The sequence below is a fragment of the Balaenoptera musculus genome, chromosome 17, assembly GCF_009873245.2.
Source record: "Balaenoptera musculus isolate JJ_BM4_2016_0621 chromosome 17, mBalMus1.pri.v3, whole genome shotgun sequence".
NCBI lineage: Eukaryota > Metazoa > Chordata > Mammalia > Artiodactyla > Balaenopteridae > Balaenoptera > Balaenoptera musculus.
Window position 1 is genome coordinate 38,439,727 of NC_045801.1, and position 21,071 is coordinate 38,460,797.

Sequence of the window (21,071 nt, forward strand, 5' to 3'; positions counted from 1 at the left end):
TGCATTTTTCCACTTTCCAAAGTTAGCTCTTCATTCATTCATTTATTCACTAATTCATTCAACTTATTAGCCTCGTAGAATACAGAGGAGAATTCCTGAAGCAGGAATTTTATAGTCCTGGGAGAGACCCATATTCCTGTAAAATAATGAAAGTATATTTGAAAGTAAATGTTGCCAAAAATGTAAATAATTCCAGATATTTATAAGATAGCATAAAATAAACCTTTAATAAAGTCACATTTGGATAGCACTTTTGGCATTAGACTCTTAGGGGAATAGATCTATATTATCTTAGTTTATCTCAGTTTGGAACTTAATCCATTGTATGTTGCATCTCTAAAGACTCTAGAAGTTATCAATTACATACTAAGATCTTGAGCTGAAGTTTGGTTTAAATCTGTTAAACATCTACGTAATTAATATTTAATCCTTCAACGTGGCAGAGTCTGTGCTTTTTCTGCAAACCATAATTGCAAAGATCATAATTACAGTAATTAAGACGATTCTTTGAAGTACATTCATCTAACAGTTTTTGTATTACACCAAGTATAAATGCAACACCTGAACTGCCTTTCGGGACTGATCAAATAACTAATAAAATGAATAAAAATATTTTAAGTCTGAATAAATTTTACGTATCTCAAAAGGGGATTGTAAAGTCATATTACAGACTAGTTAATAGCATATCCTTGTATCATGTGTTGACCTGTCCCAGGTCAATATCCATTTTCCTTTTAAGGCTTACATGAAGTCAAAGCCTCAGAAACAAGGCCCGGGAGCCTACCCTCTGAGCTGGGACTTTTTTGGGTAGGAAGAGGATTTGAGGAGCCTGGTGTCTACTGGCCAGAGAGGAATGAAGTGTCCTTTGCTCACCCACTAAAACAGACATTTTCCCACCTGCTGTTTGCCAAAAAGCAAAAAGCAAGCACGTTTGCAAGGTCAAACTAGCTTGGAGAGATGCTATAAAACATACATGGCCCCCTGAGAAATTCAACATCTCCATCAGCAAGTTAAAAACTAGAAGTCCTTTAGGAAAGAGACAGGCTTAACCTTGTTAATCCCGCCCTGCCCAGGCTTATATGACCACGAGGCCCTTTTCTTGAAGGGCCTTTTGTTGAGTAGCAACTATTAATGCCTCTGCAGAACCCACATGAGGGAACGTGGCTCTGAGCCTCAGTTAATTCGTGTTCTATGGCAGGCTTGACTGTGGCTGTTTTGCCCACCCAGATTTCCCCATAGACTATTCAGGTGGAAACCTCTCTTGTGAACATAGAATCCTTCACAAAATAATCTGCATGGTGCTCATTTCCTCTCCACTAGACCAAAAATTAAATCAGCCAAAGCAGGGACCCAGCCTGTCGATTGGTGTAATTCTCTACCCCGAAGCCGATTATTAAGTTGGCCTTTCTGGCAAAAGCTGCTTCAACAACCCACCGGCAGGTGTTAAAACCTGAAGGGAGAAAACTGTGTGTGTACAAAGCCTCCGTGTCTGTTGCATGAGGTTCATCTGCTTCGTTGTCTGAATGTAAGTAGCACTCGCAGGTCTGCGCTAGGATACACTCTGCGGCCGCAGTAGCCAACCTCACCGAGCAGTCTGAGCCCTATGCCCCCTCCGACCACGTTCTGTCCTTCATCTGCGCAACAGCCCTAGACATTGGCAGATGGAGAAACTGAGTTAGGGAGGTTCAGTCACTTGTCCAAGGTCACTTAAATACTAAGTGGCAGAGCCAGAATTCCAAACCGGGTCATCCACTTCTGGGGTGCACACTCCAGTTCGTTTCCCCACGCAGCTCTCCAAGCAGAATTAATACAAGCTGACCTCCGAGTATCAGACCTTTGTCCAGGCTTGGCCTTAGAGAGAACCTTTGCAGAGCTCATTTCTTCTGGACAAGGCAGCTATATCAAAGGCTATACTTTAAGAAAGAACTCGGTGGGAGAAAAGGAGGTGAACACAGGCTCAGATTCTGGTAGCAAGACTAGGGTTTCCAGTGATGCAATTTTGTGTATGTCTTTTGTCACGTCATCGCATGGACTGCCAGTGCCCTTTTTACCACTGAAAACAGGGTGATGCGGGCCTTTAAATCAAATTGGAGAATGAATCCAGAAAACCCAGAATAGTTCAGAAAACTCATCCTGAGAATTTTGTTCCTCTGGAAAGACTTCAGGTACCCAAACCTGAATTAGTTTCCTATTGTTTCCATGACAAATTGTCACAAACTTAGTGGCTTAAAACAACACAAATTAATTTTGTTACAGTTTTGAAGGTCAGAAGTCCAACACAGGTCTCATGGACTAAAATCAAGGTATTGGCAGAGCTGTATTCCTTGCGAACGCCCCTTGGGGAGAATCTGTTTCTTTGCCTTTTCCAGCTTCTAGAGGCAGCCAGCATTCCTTGACTTGGGTCTTTCTCATGTTACATCTCTCTCTGACCACAGCTGGGAAGGTTCCCTGCTTTTAAGGACCCTTGTGACTACACTGGGCCCACTTGGATAATCCAGGATAATCTCCGCATCTCAAGGTCCATAGCCTTAATCACATCTGCAAAGCCCCTTTGCTGTGTAAAGTAACATACACGCAAGTTCCAGACATTAGGACATGGACATCTTGGGGTGGGAGAGGGGGCATAATTCTGCCTTCCAGAGCTGTACCACTTAACCCTTCTGAGCCTTGGTTTCCCCATCTGTAAAATGAGGACAGTAATAGTGCCCACCTCCTGAGGTTGTTGTGAGGATTCAATGAATTAGTACAAGTAAAGCATGTGGCAAGCATGCACTAGGTGCTGTTATTATTTCTGGCCTCTGAGATAGCAATCAGCAAAGCAGCCTCTTCCTGGGTCGCAACAACCTGCAGAAGTCACAGCTTCTTTGATATTGATTTTTTCAGAGAGGAGAGAAAATGTTACTAGAAAAGAAAAAATTAACGTTAACTCATGCTGCTTGAATAGTTTATTCCCGGGAGCTCCGTGATCTCTTGCCACAGGACAGAACCCAGGGCAACTGCAGTCATTCTGTGAATAATAGGAACTCATGTTTTATAGATCTGAAGCCACAGAGATAGAGTTTGGAAAAAAAGTCATACATGATTTTCAAAACTGATAACAACCATCATCTCCCCCCAAAAAATGTTAATAATTGGCATGCTAACAGATTTAGCTAACATGCTCTGTGCCTTAGTGCAGGAAGAGCGTTCTTCCCTCCAGCCACAAATACAGTGGTCCCAAAGGCTGCTGGGAGCTGTCTGTAATTGTATCACATGAGAAATGGACAACTGTGGTGGAGGGGAGACCAAGTCGAGAGGGATGTTTCGGTTTCGATGGTAGCTTTCAGGAAGGCAAAGAGATAGGAGTTGAATAGCTTTTGAAGCACGACTTGATTAAATTAAAGGTCTGGCAAATAAGTGCTATAAGGAAGAGTTAAAACGATTGGTTTAATTTGCCAGGAAAAGAAAAGACTAAGGGATGAGTTAATCTTCCATGTTAGATGAAAAGGTTTTTAAATGAGGAAGATATGGTCCTGCTGCTTTCCATGCCCACAGAGGATTAAAGGGAGAAGCAAACCAACAAGCAAAACCTTGAGTTAGAACAGAAGAGACATGTTTATTTAGGGCTCCATAAGTAAAATGCAGCCCTGAAAGTAGTGAAGTCCCTAACTCTAGTCATTTTTAAGAAAAAAATTAATGCTGGCATTTTCACTTGTCCAATGTAAACATTCATATTTATGATTTCAGTCCAGAGATACTGTCTCTTTGGGGGGAGAAAAAAAAAAAAAGCTATGCTTCAGGTTATCTTAAGGACTACAAAAAAGAAAAAAACAGCTAAAACAAAAATAAAATTGAGGACTCAAAATTATACTAGTTTTCTTAAAGGTAGGAAAATTTTAGACATTCAGTCAACTAATACTTATTGAACACTCAGTTTATTAGACATTAGGCTTGTTTTTTTGGCAAGTTGTTCATAATAAATTTGAGGTGTAATTTACTCATTATGGAGTGACCAACTGTATTCCAGGCACTGGAGGCAGAAAAGGTTCCTGTTCTCATAGAGCAGATGTGCTAGTGGGAAACAGACAAGAAACACATAACCACGCGAACAGGTCATGATAAAATACTCTACGGTAGCCACCTGAAGTCGGGGTTGTGATAGGACGACTGGGTCGCTCTGTGAGGTCAGAACGATCTGGGGAGATCTCTCCAAGGAGCTGAGTGACTAGAAGAAGTCATTGTGCAAACAGTAGCTCAGGGAAAGAGCATTCCAGGCAGGGCAAACTCTTAGTGCAAAGGCCCCAAAGCTGAGCAATCTGAGGACCTCAAAGGACTCCGCGGGGTGGCAGGGGTTGGCGGGGAGGGGTAGGCCATCTGTGGCTGGTGCAGGTTGGACCGTCCAGGAGCCAGCCGTACAAGATGATGAGGTCCCAGAAGTTAACTGGGGCTTTGTCATCCAGGAGGGAGTGTGGATCTTATTCTTAACGTGATGGGACGTTTAAGCAAAGGAATGACTAGATCTAATTTCTATTTTTACTACATGTATCATCCTGGATGAATCTCATAAACATAATGCACAGTGAAAAAAAAGCAGGAGAGTGAAAGCAAGTATAATTCCACTTGTATAAAGAACAAGTGTGCAAAAATAAACGGCGTCATTTGGGGATACGTAGAAATGTGATAAAGTATAAAGAAAATGAATGGTAAACCCAAAACTCAATGTAGTGGTTCCTGGGGAGGTTGCAGGAGGAGGGGAGTGCAATTGGGAACGAGAGACTTCACAGGGATTGATGGGTTCTGTTTCTCAGGTTGAGTAGAGGGCACAATGGTACTTGTCACATTACTGTAAATACCTGATATGTATATTCATATATACTCTCTATGAATGAAATATTTCATTATCCAAATTGTATTTTTAAATGACTCCTCTTGCTGCTGAATGTCTGGATTGTAAAGAGGCAAGAGTCAAATCAGAGACAAAGTAGAAGCTGTTGCACTAGTCAGAGAGGGTGGTGAGGAATGAGGGAAAGGGAAGAGTTTTCAGCTTGTGCAACAGGGCATGTGGTGATGCCATCTCCTGATGGGGGGGAGGCCCAGGAGGAACAGGTAGGGAAGGTAGGCCACCAAGAGTTAAGTGTTGGGGACTTCCCTGGTGGTGCAGTGGTTAAGAATCCGCCTGCCAATGCAGGGGACATGGGTTCAAGTCCTGGTCCAGGAAGATCCCACATGTCACGGAGCAACTAAGCCCATGGCCACAACTACTGAAGCCTGCGCACCTAGAGCCTGTGCTCCACAACAAAAGAAGCCACCACAATGAGAAGCCCGTGCACCGCAAGGAAGAGTAGCCCCCGCTCGCCAAAACTAGAGAAAGCCCACGCGCAGCAATGAAGACCCAACGCAGCCAAAGAAAAAAAAAAATAGAGAGTTAAGTGTTGGGACTTCCCTGGCAGTCCAGTGTTTAAGACTCTGCGCTTCCACTGCAGGGGGCACAGGTTCGATCCCTGGTCGGGGAACTAATATCCTGCATGCCACACGACGCGGCCAAAAAAAAAAAAGAGTTAAGTGTTGCACATATTCGTGTGTTATGGCTGTTAAACATGCATGTGTCAGACTTCTCTGGTGGCCCAGTGGTTAAGAATCTGCCTGCCAATGCAAGGGACACAGGTTTGAGCCCTGGTCCGGGAAGATCCCACATGGTGTGGAGCAACTAAGCCTGTGTGCCACAACTACTAAGCCTGTGCTCTAGAGCCCATGAGCCAAAACTACTGAGCCCACATGCCACAACTACTGAAGCCTGCGTGCCTAGAGCCCATGCTCCGCAACAAGAGAAGCCACCACAATGAGAAGCCCACACACCACAACTAGAGAAAGCCCATGTGCAGCAAAGAAGACCCAACGCAGCCAAAAAAAAAAAAAAAAATGCATGTGAAAATGTCTGGTAGACAACTGGATAAATGAGACTGGAGTTGGGAGGTCAGGACTGGAGATCTAGATTTGGGCATCATTGCCATGTAGGTGATGTTAGAACTCTGGGTCTGGATCACTAAGGCTCCGTATGCTGTTCTCATATGTTTATAATTGTCCTTAGGAGCTCCAGTCATCCTCAACCCTCATATGATAGTTGTTGCAAAATCAAAAAGAGAAGTGTGACATTCTGAAGACTTCATATAGAATAATTTACACTTTACTCTTTTTCATCTTTTTCATTTCTAGATTTTAGAGATACTAATTTTCTGCATTCTCCTATATTTCCATAAAAGAAAAGGAATAAAACACATTGCGATTCTGCTAACCCTGGTGGCACTTCTAGGTAAGGATATTTTTTGTTTTCTAATTATCTAATCTAGCCATGCTAAGTCATAAAAGAGTTTAAAGGAAAATATTTGAGCATTCTATTTTTTCTCATTGTTTCTACTTTTCAATTCTGATCTATAAAAACTGAGTCTCAGTTACGCAAATTATACTTTGCATGTCCATTGCTGCAATTGATATATGTTTAATTTTTAATATATTTAAGGATTTTTACTTCTTGATAGTTTTATTTGCTCTCTGACAATTTGGGGATTTTTTTCTTAGTAAATAATTGAAGAATATTAAAAGAGAAACAAATGAATAAACCCAAATGAAACTTTTGTATCAGAAGTTATCTAGGCCTATCCTGTTTACATTTAGGAAAAAAAAAAACAAACTTTAAAACATGGCTAATATGAAACAAATGTGAGCAGTATGATTTTTCTTGAATACAACATTTCTTTCATTCATTATTTAACTACCCACTTCCTTTTTTTCCAGAGGCACCTTATAAGATTTGAAAACTGATGCTTACATAAGCCCTCTATATATTTTTAAATCTATTCTCCCTCCCCACTCCTCTGTATCTCTCTCTCTCTCACATATACATACATATATATATCTCAACACTAGGAGATCTCACTAATCATTTGGGAAATTCCCTTTTCAAAAATTTATTTATAATTCCTTCTTTGCCTAAGATGACCCATCCATCACGTGTTGTTTACTCTAACTTTGTACATTGTATTTATACCTTTGAGGCAGCTGCAGCTCCCATGTTCACGAGGTGCTGGAGGTTTCATTTCTTCATTTCATCAACTCTCCTCTGAATTGGAAGAGTTGCATTTGTGATAGTTACTTATAGTAACAAATTTACTCTAGAACATGTTCAGGTATGTGGTTGATCAAAAGAACAGAAAAGAAACTTTATATTTTTTTTCTTCCAAATTACCAGGAAGGGAGAACAAAAGCAAACTAAGAGAAAAGATGCACATTATGTAGGAAAATATTGAAAATAAAGGAAATTTTAAATAGGAAAGTACGATAACAGAATTAAGACCATACATATCAGCTTTGATCATAAATGTAAATGGGGTAAGTTTACCAAGTGAAAATGAAAGATTTCCAAATTGGACTTCAGAAAAATTCCCGTATTGATTTTGAAAAAGATTCTGAAATTGGATTCAGCCAGTTTCCTCTGGTTCAGCTCTATAAGGTTTATTGAAACAGCACCCTTTCTGATTGGCCTCTGCTGGTTGTGAAATATTTTGACTTCATACATAAATTTCATCTAAACAAGGTAACTCAGATTGAAAGTAAAAGAAAGCAGAAGGTCATTATATTACCATCTAAGTTGAAATCAAGGCAGAAGCACTAAATGCAACAGAGGATCCTGGAGGCTCCCCTGTTAGTATTTAGTTGCTAATCAGGGTAGGACTGGGGCTTGGAAGGAGGAGGCATCAGGGGACAGGGGCCCTCAGTAGACTGGGCAGCAGCTATTTCAGAAACTACATTAGCATAAATATAAGAGGAGCAGGAGACTTCTCTTAGCTCATGGAAATAAGTAGACAGAAAAATATGTAAAATTAGAGAAACTGAATGCTTAATTTTGATCTGGCAGCTCTAATGTTGAACTCTAAATCCAGAAAGCAGAGAATACACCTTCTTTCAAGTGCCTGTGTAACATTTACAAAAGCTGATCTTATGATTGGCCACAAAGAAATTTTTGATAAATTCCAGGAAGTTGAAATAGTACAGACCACATTTTCAGATCACAGTGAAATAAAAACAGAAAATAATAACAAAAATAGAACCACTAAAACCGTACCACCTGGGAATGTTAAACACTATGCTTAAACTGCAGCTGGGCCAAAGCAGAAACCACGATTTCATTACAGCATATATTTCTTAAATTATTATGAAAACACTTAATATTAAACCTATAGTTTATGCCTAATGCTGTATTCAGAAGGAAATTCATTGCTTTAAATGTAAGTCAATTAAGTACTCAACTCAAGAAGTTAGGGGAAAGAAGCACAGAAATAAAGCTGAGGCAAGCAGAAAGGAGCAATTAGTAAAGATAAAGGCAAAAATTAATGAAATAGAAAGCAGAAAAGCAATGGATAGATACATTAACCCAAGAATCAGTTCTGAGGAAGAACTAGGAATAAACTGAGAAGGCTGACTTTTAAACATGGGCCAGCATAATTAATGTTGGGTAAAAATCGTACTGTTATAATGATGAAAGTAATACATGTCTACTGCTGAGAATTAAGAAAACAGAGAAAGACAACAAGAAACTATAAAATATAAAATATTTTAATATAAAATATAAAAATTCATATAATTGAGCACTGCAGCATGATATGATGGGAGTGTGTCTGGTCCTCTGTAGAAGATAGTTTACCAACAGATTTCAGAAGAACAGTGGCTGTCAACACAGTAATTGCCCTTTAGGTGATTCCTACAGAAATTGGCAGAATGATATACAAAGATTTGTATTCAAGGATATTCATCACAGTTTCATTTTTAATACCAAAAAAATGGATACAATCAAAATATCCAAGAGTAAGGAATTCCCAAAAGGCATTCCCATTCATACAAAGGCTTACTCTCCAGCCAATAAAAATCATACTTTAGAAGAATAATTAGTGGCATAGAAAATACTTAATGGTGTTGGAAAATTGGTTCCTAAGTAGTATATACTGTATGATTCACATGTTATATTTGTGCTTAGCGATAGAAAAATAACTACAAAGAGTCTCAAATGTTAAAAATGATTTGGGGATGAGTGTTGAGATTACAGGTGATTTTTATTTTTCTTTCCAGACTTTTCTGCATTTTCCAAATTTTTGTAAATGGGCATGCATACTTTTTATAGTTTAAAAAAAATGAGTTTAAAGTTTATTCATAATCCCATTGCCTAGAGATAGCCACTGATAGTATCTTGATGTAGTTTCTTCTAGCCATTTTTTCTGTGCATATGTAAGTACTTTCTACTTTTATATGCATAAATGGGCATGCATACTTTTTGTAGTTTAAAAAAAATGAGTTTAAAGTTTATTCATAATCCCATTGCCTAGAGATAGCCACTGATAGTATCTTGATGTAGTTTCTTCTAGCCATTTTTTCTGTGCATATGTAAGTACTTTCTACTTTTATATCTACAGCATTAGAATGATACTGCATTACAATTTGATATTCCCACCCATCCTCATTAACCACCCCTGCCCTCAAAAAAATTTAGAGGTACTCAACACCAGCTTAGAAATACAATAAACAGTGATTAATCAGGTGGTGATTGTGCATGCTTTGAAAATATAGTGATTAACTCTAGCAACTGATAGTTGGTTTAGCTGTTTAATAAAGAATTCTAGTTTTGTTTTTGTTTTGTATTTAAGTATAATTTACCATCGGATGGTGGTTGAATTAGGTGGCCTTTGCAACCCTGAGGTTCTGAGGCGAAGGGAATAGTGTGTTCAACTCTTTCTCCGTTAATGATCTCTTTTGGAAAGCTGGTTGTTCAGACCACAAGCCCATCACCACATCGCGCTCTAATTTCAAGCCAAGTGTTTAGGAGGAAATCAAGGTCCCTCAAGAGCTAACCTTATAAACTTAAACCATCAAGTGACATACATGTCTATAGATATTTTACATTTCTAGATTAGCTAAAATATGACTATTTTCATAATCTATAGAAAATATGTAAAATGACCAAGTCAAAAAACATTTAAAGTGAAGAAGGGCCCAGCTGTAAGGGCCTCTTTGTTCAGATTGGAAGTTTGTTTTTAGAATTTATCACCTGGTCTCCTCTGTTAATTATGACTTTTAACAGAAAGAAAATGCCTAATTTGGAAGTGTGCCCTGGTATCCTTCAAGTCAAAGTATATTTTTAGTTTTTGGAAAACTAGGCTTTTCCTAGTTGGCCATCACCTGCTATTTTAAACATTATATATATATATATATATATATATATATATATATCCTTTTCAAAAGCTAAAAGGAATAAAGCTCAGATATATTACGACCAAGTAGATCGAAGATAGTATTTCTTCTTCACACTGCCTTTGACTTACAGATATTTGGTTTCATGTAAAAATTATTTTTTAACTTTCTGTGGGTTTCAGCTAAATTATGGAATTATATGCAACAGTAGTTTCAAGAGACCTAAGACAAAAAGAGAACACTCTCTTCTTCCTACGGAAACACTGTGTTTCCAGAAAATTCTTCCTTGCTTTCATACTAACATAACCTTATCAAATCACTTTTTCCTCATTGCTGTTTGAAACATGTGAGAAACTTGTTCCCATAGGGATAAGTTCCTCTTTAGCATAGAAAATAAACAGACATTGCTTATGTAAATCTTAGACTTATGGTTGACTCTGAGAAATGAATACTCAGCTCTGTCCTGCTTACTATTAACGTCCTTGTCAAAAAATATTTTTAAGGAAACTTCTAGGCGTTTACTAACAAAAGGACTCATATGTAGACTTAGTACAACTCTTAGTAAACTCACGGAGTGAGTTGCTTTTCACTTTCCAGTCTTCTCATCTATTTGGCTTTAAATTTTTTCAGTATAGTTTAATAGTTATTTTCCCATTAATGTCACATGGGCAATCTGCCTTTTCTTATCTCCTCCCTTCATTGTTTTCTTCCTTTCCCGTCTACTAGTAATTATAACCTCCACAGCGTCCTTTCAACAGTGAGGGCTGGAAAATAAGCGTCTTGCTCCAAAGATAAGCACTCAGTCACACAACAGATCTTTAGCTGATTTAAGCAAATGGAAAGCCCACAGCTTGAGCAACAGGGCTACTGCTTGGCTGGCATCACAACCTACCCTACACCTCTCAGGGCAGTCTTCATTCTTAAAGCATAATAGGGGTATTTACTACTCTACCATGTAAAGTTAAGATACTTATTTGTAATTCTACCTCAAATATGTATTTTATTTGTGTTTTGTGTTTTTTTTTTTCAGCCTCATTGACTGTCATTTCAGTAAAAGCCGTCTCAGGAATGATCACTTTTTCTGTGACGGATAAAATGCAACTAACTTATCCCATCTTCTATATCATGTTTATCATCATGATAGCATCTTGTGTTTTCCAAGTCAAGTAAGTTAGCTCTTACGTACTCACTGCTCTTTCAACATTCCTGTGCTTCTCTGAGCATTCATCTTTATTGGCCTCAGATGATAATTAAAATTAGATGCAACTGATTTCTAAGGGTGAGGGGTCTATGCTTATCCTCGGCCAATATCCCTGGCTTTATCTTTCACATCCAATAATAAGTTTTTACGAAGCATTGCCTTCATGTTTTGTGAGTTCTAAAGTGTGGCCATAATCCAGCTAAGTGCACTTTGATACTTTCCTGATGCTCTTCTGCTTGTAATTAATATCCATCGCACACAGGTTGTCATTAGCAATAAATCAAAGGGGCAGGTCCACATCCAGGATTTCATTCTAAATATAGGAAATACATGAACCCTTCACCTTCATTTCTTAGCTCATACTCATTAATTGCCCAGAGATGGACAAAACCAGACGTTTGGCCGGGAGGGAAATCCTTTCCCCAAAACTTTGCATCTTCAGCCAGAATTTTCTTTGCACCCACGGGATTGCAGAATGATTGTTTTACATTTCTCTTGGGGCCTCACAGTGGTGATATGGAACATTTTTAATTTCTGCTCTTCTCTCCCCCCACCTCCATCTGCTCCAATCTCTTCCCCTCCAGTTCACATCATGATTTTGCCTTTGCTGCTAGGTTCTCCTGAGTCCACCAGAAAGCTTTCTGTTTACCCCAAATGCTATGCAGGAGCACCAGCCCAGTGCCAGCCAGGAAATCAAAGCCCAAATTTTGGAGGAGAGTGGTTCCTTCCTTAGGTGCTAGAAGTCAAGTCTAATTGTTACGGGTTGAATATGGACCCTGTTACAAGGAGTGTGTTACAGGAGAAATCCAATGTCCTGTCACTGTTTCATTTGTCATAAACAAACTGTTCCTTTTGTTTGTTTATCAGACCAAGTGTGTATCTAATACTTGAATCATGAAACTGTTTTGTTGCACCTCTCTTCTGAATTAATCAGTACAGTTTCAGAATTTAGTGATTAGCATCATTATCTTTAAACTCTGCTTCATGAATTTCAAAGCCAGATACAACTGAAGGTAAACTACATTCCTATCACCCTTGTTTCAGTCCCTGCACCTCTCACACTAGAACTACGTGACCACGCTAGAACTGTAGAACCATGGTTCTCAGCCCTGGCTTCCCATTACAATTCATTACCTGAGGAGGTTTGTTTGTACATATATGTATACATGCACATATATACTTACATGCCTGTGTACATGCATGTGTGTGTGTGTACATGCATGTACACACACACATAGAGGAACACTTGGGCTCTACTCACAAATTTTTTTTTTCAATTGTTCTAGAATAGGACCTAAACATTAGGGCTTTTTAAAGTGCCCAGGTGATGTCAATGCAATGCGCTGCTTCAGAAAAGGTCTAGTCCCTGACAGGGCTGCACAGTGCAGTTGTGGGAACCTGAACCATGTTGGCGGCCCAAGTGGGAAGCTGAGCTCCCACATGTGCTCTGCAGCTGGAGGGCTGAGCATTGTTTTTGAAACATTAAACATTCCTTTACTTCTCCATCTTCTTTCTTGGCACGTGGCATGTCAAGGGATAGCTATACCATTCCCCAGATATGATATTTAACAGGTTCTAAAGTCTATCCTAATGAATCAGCCCCAGTGTGATACTGGTCCAGCAGCTTGAATCGCTTCCAACTCAAACTTCTGTGGCCTCCAAATATGATTAATTGCTTTTCATTGTTACTGTTGTTGGTTTAAACAGACCGTAAAACCTGACATCTGATCTCATACATCAGATGCATATAAGCTATGACTGCTGATTGGAAATGCCCTTTTACTGCACTTCCTTTCCCTTTGTAGTTGTAGCTAAAGAACATGCATTTCTCGATGTTATTGTTAACTTATTGTTGAGCGTCTCTCAAAGACAGAGCTTCAGTAAGTGCCTTCCGCTCTAGGCTCCTGAATCAAGCCACAAAACTCTACAGTACAGCGACGGTGGTGCCCGTTAACCATACTTTCTTTACAATCAGTGCCATTATTGCAGGTGAGTTTTGGCTTTCTACGCTTAGGTGATTCTATCCCCGTAACAAGCATAAATGAAGTCTCCCTCAGAGTGATGAGAAAATCAAGGAATATTTTGGTTATAAGGGAATGTATAGCCCACATCCTCCTAGCTACCACCCAGTGTCTGAACTTCCTCCATAACATCCTCTAGGAGAGCTTATTCTACTTTGTGTGAATGTTCCCCAGTGCTCTCTGTCCCCCGAGACAGTTCAGTCCTGGTTTGAATCACTCTAATAATTTGGAGAGCTCTAATTATTAGAAAGTATTCCCCTGTACTGGAACTGAAATAAGCCTCCCTGTGAATTCAAGATGCTCATCTTAGTTCTGCTTTCTGGAGTCTTCTCCTTGCCAGCCCTTCTGATAATCAAAGCACACGTCCTCTTGTGTCCTGTCTCTGGACCAAACATCCCCAGTTCGATGAACTCTTCCCTCCCTGGTCCTCACCAACTGCATCAGAGAGAGGGGTCCAAAAGTGAATCCAGTGTTCCAGGGAAGGCCAGACAGATGAGAATAGAAACTACTACCTTTGCTGTTCTGGCCTCTATTTTTCTACCACTGTAGTTCTTTTCTTCCTATGGAAAATTTTTTAAATATGTCAGACACAATAGTGTTAAAAAAGTATAAATTTGAAACTTGGTCCAAACAAAAATACAGTAGATTCAGGTATATCATTTGTAAGTTTGGTACTGGTATACCTTAGTTCATTGGCTTATTAGATGTATTTACTACCTTGTCATATTGGGACTTCATTTCCCAATGCAAAGTTTCTGTATTATGGAGGTAATTAGGTATTATCTGTTGCCTAATGGACACATCTTTTTTATTTCATGTCAAACAGGGTGATGGCCAGTGGGCAATTTTTAAGTGTAATTAATGCATTTTCTGTTTCCCAAAATTGAAACTTACTTTTAAAGAGAAAGATTATATCTGAAAACATCTAATTTTTTTTAGCATTTTATGCTTGTTGACAAAAGAAAGTAACAAAAGATTGTACACTTGTGTGCCCTAGAAATATTGAAAAAGGAAAAGAGCAAGGCCAAAAACATTTATAGGCATGACGTACAGCATAATAATTAAGATGACTGTGCTAAAGACGTGTAAAACACGTAGTTCCCCTGAAAAGAAGGTTTTATAGGAGGACCAACAGGGCTGGATCTGAATACTTAGCACACCAAGTAATTGATGAATCAGGGAAGCTGGAACTTTCTGGGAGTGATAATAGTTCACCTGATGTTACTGAAGTGTGGAATGGAGGTGAAGCTTCTTGACTTACTTCTCCTCTTTGCCCCCATCAAAAAGTATAGCTTAAAACGAAAATGAGATACCATATTTTGCCTGCTAAATTAGTAAAGCTTTTGTTTTGCTCTTTTTATCTCAATAATCAATGCTGACAAGGCTGAAGTGTTGCAGGCACTCTCGTGGAGTTGGGTACCATGGTACCGCCCTCCTAGGACTGAGTTTCATAGTTTTTATCAAGAGCCTTAAAAATGTTTCTACTCTTTGATCCTACAACTCAAAAACAAAAAACAAATAACCCAATTAAAAAATGGGCAAAGGACTTGATTAAGACATTTCTTCAGAGAAGATGTACAAATGGCCAACAAGCACATGAAAAGATGTTCAACATCACTAATCATTAGGAAAATGCAAACCAAAACCACTTCACACCCATTAGGATGACTACTAGCAAATAAATAAATAAATAAAATAACAAGTGTTGGCAAGTATATGAAGAAATTGGAACCCTTGTGCACTGTTAGTGGGAATGTAAAATGGTGTAGCCACTATGGCAGTTCCTCAAAATATTAAGCATAGAATTACCATATGATCCAGCAATTCTACTTCTGGGTATACGTCCGAAAGAATTGAAAGCAGGGACTCAAACAGATATTTGTACACCTAGGTTCATAGCAGCGTTATTCACAGTAGCCAAATGTCAGAAGCAACATAAATTGACAGATGAGTGGGTAAAGAATATGTGGTGTATACATACAATGGAATATTATTCAGCCATCAAAAAGGAAAGAATTTTGATACATGCTACAACATGGATGAACCTTGAGGACATTATGCTAAGTGAAACAAGCCAGTCACAAAAGGATAAATACTGTATGATTCCACTTATATGAGGTATCCAGAGTAGTCAAACTTACAGAAATGGAAAGTAGAGTGGTGATTGCCAGGGGCTGGGGGGAGGCAGAAATGGGGAGTTATTTAATGGGTATAGAGTTTCAGTTTTACAGGATAAAAAGTTCTGAAGATTGGTTGCACAACAGTATGAATATAGTTGGCCCTCTATATCAACAGTTCTGCATCTGTGGATATAACCAACAGTGGATAGAAAATATCCCCTCCCCCCAAAAAATTCCAGAAAGTTCCAAAAAGCGAAAATTTAATATGCCGCATGGTAGCAACTATTCACATAGCATTTACGCTGTATTAGGTATTATAAGTAATTTAGAGATGATTTAAAGTATTTGTGGAGGATGTGTGTAGGTTATATGCAAATATTATGCCATTTTATATAAGGGACTTGAGCATCCTCGGATTTTGGTATCCATGGAGGGGTCCTACAACCAAATCCTGTGGGTACCGAGTGACGACTGTATACTTAACACAACTGCACTGTAAACTTTAAAATGTTTAGGATGGTAAATTTTATGTTATGTGTATTTTACTACACTTTTTTTAGTTTTTGCTCTGTTTTAACAGAAATTCCTCTTAAAGCGACAACAACAAAAAAAATCCTAAAATACTGGGAAAAAAATATGTAGAGAAGTTTATTGACACTTTACAAAAGCAAAACATTTGAAACAATTTAAAATGTCCTTCAAGAAATGAATATTATGGGGCACCAGCTCAGAATAACAAGAAAACATTAAAATGATCACAAGGAAATGTGTAATAACATGGAAAAATGCTTCAGAAGTGTTGATTCATTCAACAAATATTCATCAGAATGGGACATGGCTTATTCCTGTAGGAAGTTTATCCTCTAGGTGAGGAGATAGACTTGAGACTGAGAAAGCCCCTGTCTTGTTCCCTGTCGTATCTGCAGCACCTAAGCAGTGGCTGGCACTTAGGACTCTCAATAAATACTTGTCAACAGGGTAGCAAGGCTAACACCACACACACACAAATTTGATTCCAAGTAATATATAATTTAAAGATAACTTATTTAGTAAAAACTCTACAAAGGCTTTGGGACCATAGGCCAAGAGGAAATCATTGAGACTAACAAGGAGAGAAGAAAAGCTCATCGGAGTAAAGGACACATCCACATTTCCCTTCACCCAGAAGGAAAGACCAGATGAAGGAGATGGGAGAGGGGGTTGGCGGTGAGAAATGGAGCTGGGGTAGCAGATCAGCATCCTCCAGTGCCTGAATGAGCATGTGCCAGACCCACAAACCGCAGGGCGTTGCCAAGACTGACAGCATGGGGAGCAGCTGGCCTGAAGTGCGAGCGCCGTGTCAAAGGCCCAGAGTCCACCCAGATGCGCAGGTCAGGCTTGCTGACCCCTGGCTTGAAACTGTAGGTGGGAAATATCACTCGAGTTTTGTTTTCTTGCACGTGCCAGTGGGACAAATCTTGGACTGGATAAGAAATTTCTGTTGGCAAAAGTTATGTTAATGGTGCTGATTTTTTAATAATGATACTTACATTATATAAAGTCTACAAATCTGTGTTCTTTTGGGATCACTGAAAATGTTAGTATGGCATGCAAATATTTTTAAACTACAGGATATGCATTTTAAGGGTAACTATACTTAGAAAAAATAATATATTAATTTGAAAAACAGTATGTAGCTATTGTAAATATTCTTACCCTAAAATTAATGTTATCTTCTATTTCTATGGTAGGTACCATATTTTATCAGGAATTCCTTGGTGCAGCTTTTCTCACTATATTTATATATCTTTTTGGGTGAGTAAATGTCTCAGAAGTAAGGTATGTGAAATCCTATTACTTTTATGTGAGATTTTTGGCATTGTACCTGAGGCATAGAAAATTGGAAAATTATATAAGAAATGTCAGTTCCCCGAGCTCCTAAAAGAAACATATTTTTCAACTTAACACCCTACCCAGGGCTCAGTGTCTTTGTGATTTAAGTATCTCTCTGAGGGTTCTGAAACATTGGGGATTTTCTGTTCCAGCCAAGGTCAAGGTAAATCCACTGGCCCTTGTAGCTACTCCACATTTTTATACTCTATCAGACCTACCCCACCCTTGGGAACCCCTAGGTTAGATCTCAATCAGGGAACCACAGATGCCTCTAGGATCACCTAGAACAAAAGGCCAAGACTGGGGCAGATCCCTACCTTTGGACCTAATAACATCAGATTGGTGCCATCCCTCTCTTGTGTCTGGGTGCCCAGCTTTAACCCTGCCTGGAGATTTGGAGGACAGTCACTGCTGGCATTCTGGCAAACAGAGAGCAGAACTTTGACAGAATATTGCCAATGTATCAATTCTTCCATTGGTTCCAGCTGGCACTCTATGAATGCTTAGTTGCTTCTTGATGTGGTATCCTGCATGACCATTGTTATGCAAACTTGAGCCCAGACTATTTTCAGTGTAGAAAATCATCTATCTTGAGAATTCAATTTCATAAGATTTTTGGGCGAGGCTAAACTTCTGGGATCTGGAAACTATGACTATTCTTATGGCCAAGGACAACAAAATTTCTTAGAAAATTAAAGAATAAATTATTTTTTTGCTCGTGTTGCATGCCAGTAATGAGTCTGGGCATGCATGGATAGAAAATGAGACCTAGTGTCTACCCAAAGGGTTTAGAGCCTAAATTAGCCTCCAGATGGTAAAAACCTGAAGCAGAGACTTATTGGAAGCTGCCCAGGTCTTGGTTCTGGGGACAAATATTGGCTGCAGCAATTAAGACAAGTTCTAGGCAGCTTACCATGAGAAACAGAAAGAATAAAACCAGTGGAATGTATGTCATCGTGTAGAATATGGAATTCAGTTATTTAACACTGTGAGTTCTTTCAGTGATCTTGTGTTCTTTATCACCATTATTCTCACAGGTGTTTTCTGTCATTCCTTGGTGTGGTTTTGGTCACAAGAAATCGAGAAAAGGAACATCTGCCACAGTCTTACATAGATTTTGGACATGTCCCTGGTAAAACTGTGTATTCCTTAATTTAGAATAGAAAATTTGATCCTTATAAATTAATCATTGCTGGTATGATTTGGGGTGTTAAATTAATATAAAACATAATTCTTACCCTCAAAAGCATGTAGATTTCATGATGAAACCAGAGGTGATAGTTTAACTGTAAATGTTAATAATCATTTATTTGAATATCGGCTTTGCACAGAACGCTGGGGTTAGAAAAGAACTGATCCTGTCTTCTTGATTTGGGTGATGTTGCAGATTTCCTTTTGAGGTTTCTTTATTGGAAAAGGGTAGGGAAAGGAGTGGGAGTGGCAAGAACAGACCCTTGTTGCTTGAAGAGCCTTTGAGGGAACATCTAAGGCCAGAAGGTCAGGTGCTCAGACGGAGGTGGCCTGTACACTGTAGGGCCAAGAGAGACGTTCTTCTCGATCACCTGAACGTGAGCTTCTTCCCCTCTCCCTTACCTCACTCATCCAGAGCGGATGCATCGCTGTCCCAGTTCTCCACTCTCACTGAGAATGACTAGCTTCTGTCACGTACACAACACAAGCCACGTCCAGAACAAAGGAAGTGGGCTGCAGTGTCCTCACCCCCTCCCCTGCTCACCACCCCCAACAATCTCCAGTTTTGCTGGGGATCTGGGGTGACCTATAGGTTTCTAGACAAGAAGCAGTGATGTTCTCACAGCTTCCTCCACCATTCTGCTGGGACCCAGCCTTTGAAGCAAAAAGCATTAAAGCCTCATCCCTACGACTGAGAAAATATGGCCCTATGAGTTCTGTGTTCTCTTTCCCATTCAAGCCATCTTAGCAGCTAAGAGCACTCAGTGCAAGAATTGGCATTCGTGGCAAGGGTGTGTGTTAGAGATGCCTTGTATGGTTAGGGGTTCTTTGCTGGGAAATAAAGTTTACTTCTTCTTAACTCTATTTTTCATTTCACACAGCCCCATACATAGGATCAGTAACAGCTTTAGAAGCCACTAGGAAAGACTGTTTTTCTCTGTTGTTACATGCGTTAGACTAAACATGGACAAGGAGACAGAACACTGGGGAGAGAGGTTTGGAGATGAGTGCATGCTTCATGTTAATCTCCTGACTGATCCAACCTGATTTCCGTGCTCAGCATGGTAGACCCTGGGCGGGAGACAGCTCGGTCATGTGGACAGCAGTGATCACACATCAAGGGGCGCGGAGTTCCGTGGGCCTTTCTTCCTTGACGTTTATCTCTTCTATTTAGAGGGTGACCACCTAGTATCTTTTAAAGGGACTAAAATGTGGCCTAGATAGAGGAGAAATTATTAAGACTTATTCTTCTGTAAGAGCTCAGAAGATTCTTTGTGATTATTATCTCCGCAGGGAAACAAATGTTGGACAAAATACAACCAGATTCAAACGGCTTATCCTATGGAACTTTGCCTGATGGAAGTGACTCCACAAAGAGCCCAAGTGGAGAGAAGAAAGAGGTCTGAAATGCCGAGAGGGATGGCTGCTGGCCTGTTATTCGATACCACCTTTTAAAAAATTGCACATGTTCAATTTGTGTCAGCAGCTATTTTATGCTGACATGTGCTCCCATTTGTTTAGTCCTTTACCCCACCTCCATGTCTATGGACTATCAGGGCCTTCCTAAGCTTTGACACTCTAATGTTTTCATGGAATGTGATTTGAAGTGTTCCCCACACCCTGGACCTCTCCCTAGTGATCATCGAACTGGCTAGGTCTTAATTAGAGCCTGGCTACCCAAGCAGGAATGTCACACAAAAATGTGCGTCCACGATTTGGCTGCAGAACACATCGGTTGCTTTTCCCATACAGCTTGCAAGATCAGTTGCTTTGCTTTAAAGGGACACTTTAGCCCCACCACCTCGCTCCTAAACCAGAGGTTTGAGAGCATTCATTTTTCCTAAGACATCTTTTATGAACCTCCCCCAAACCATTTCACCTTCCTATTCCCAAATTGAGTGGTGAATCATCTTTTCTGAAAACTAGCCCTATCACAAATATCCTTTGAAAATTAAGGGTGTCTTTAAAATTAGAATTTATACCCCATTCTATGATGGGGTATACCAAAACCAAGAGACCTTGACTGGTGGACTTTTTTAAGCTTAAGAAAGGAAAAATTTAAGAATAAGTACCAATTTTTTAAATAAAAATGTAATAGAATGGTGACGTTTTCTTCAGCTGTATGATCCTATTATACTTGAATTGAAACTGAAGACAAACTTCATATACTATGCCTTTATTTGTTTTGATCTTATAATTTATCAAGTGGGTTTTTAATGTTTTAACTTTTAACACGTCTCAAAAATCATATATAAATTCTTAGTGATATTTTCACTAACACTCTGTTTCTTCCTCAAGGCATTACTTCAAGCTTTAGAATAAAATTCTTCTAGGTAAAAGAACAGTTATGATTAGAGAACTAGATTTCAGCCTTTTTAAATCTGTAGACATAGAACACGGCCAGGCGGTCCAACCTAAGTCTAGGGAGGAGACCCAGGTGCTACCATACCC

The 21,071-nt window shown here is 39.4% G+C and overlaps 1 protein-coding gene across 3 annotated transcripts in view; it reads left to right on the plus strand.

Annotated features, from left to right (window-relative positions):
• The window catches only part of NIPAL2 (NIPA like domain containing 2), a 72,496-nt gene extending 51,984 nt beyond the window's left edge, over positions 1 to 20,512 (plus strand). For 2 of the 3 annotated variants that reach the window (XM_036830198.1, XM_036830199.1), the window contains 6 exons: positions 6,193 to 6,289; positions 11,246 to 11,381; positions 13,317 to 13,405; positions 17,288 to 17,351; positions 18,467 to 18,561; positions 19,914 to 20,512. In XM_036830198.1, coding sequence (XP_036686093.1) covers positions 6,193 to 6,289; positions 11,246 to 11,381; positions 13,317 to 13,405; positions 17,288 to 17,351; positions 18,467 to 18,561; positions 19,914 to 20,026 — 594 coding nt within the window. In that variant the 3' untranslated portion in view covers positions 20,027 to 20,512. Of the gene's footprint in view, positions 1 to 6,192; positions 6,290 to 11,245; positions 11,382 to 13,316; positions 13,406 to 16,137; positions 16,928 to 17,287; positions 17,352 to 18,466; positions 18,562 to 19,913 lie in introns of those variants that run through there. The other variant, XR_005017014.1, reaches the window with a different exon arrangement.
• The last annotated feature ends 559 nt before the right edge of the window (positions 20,513 to 21,071 follow it).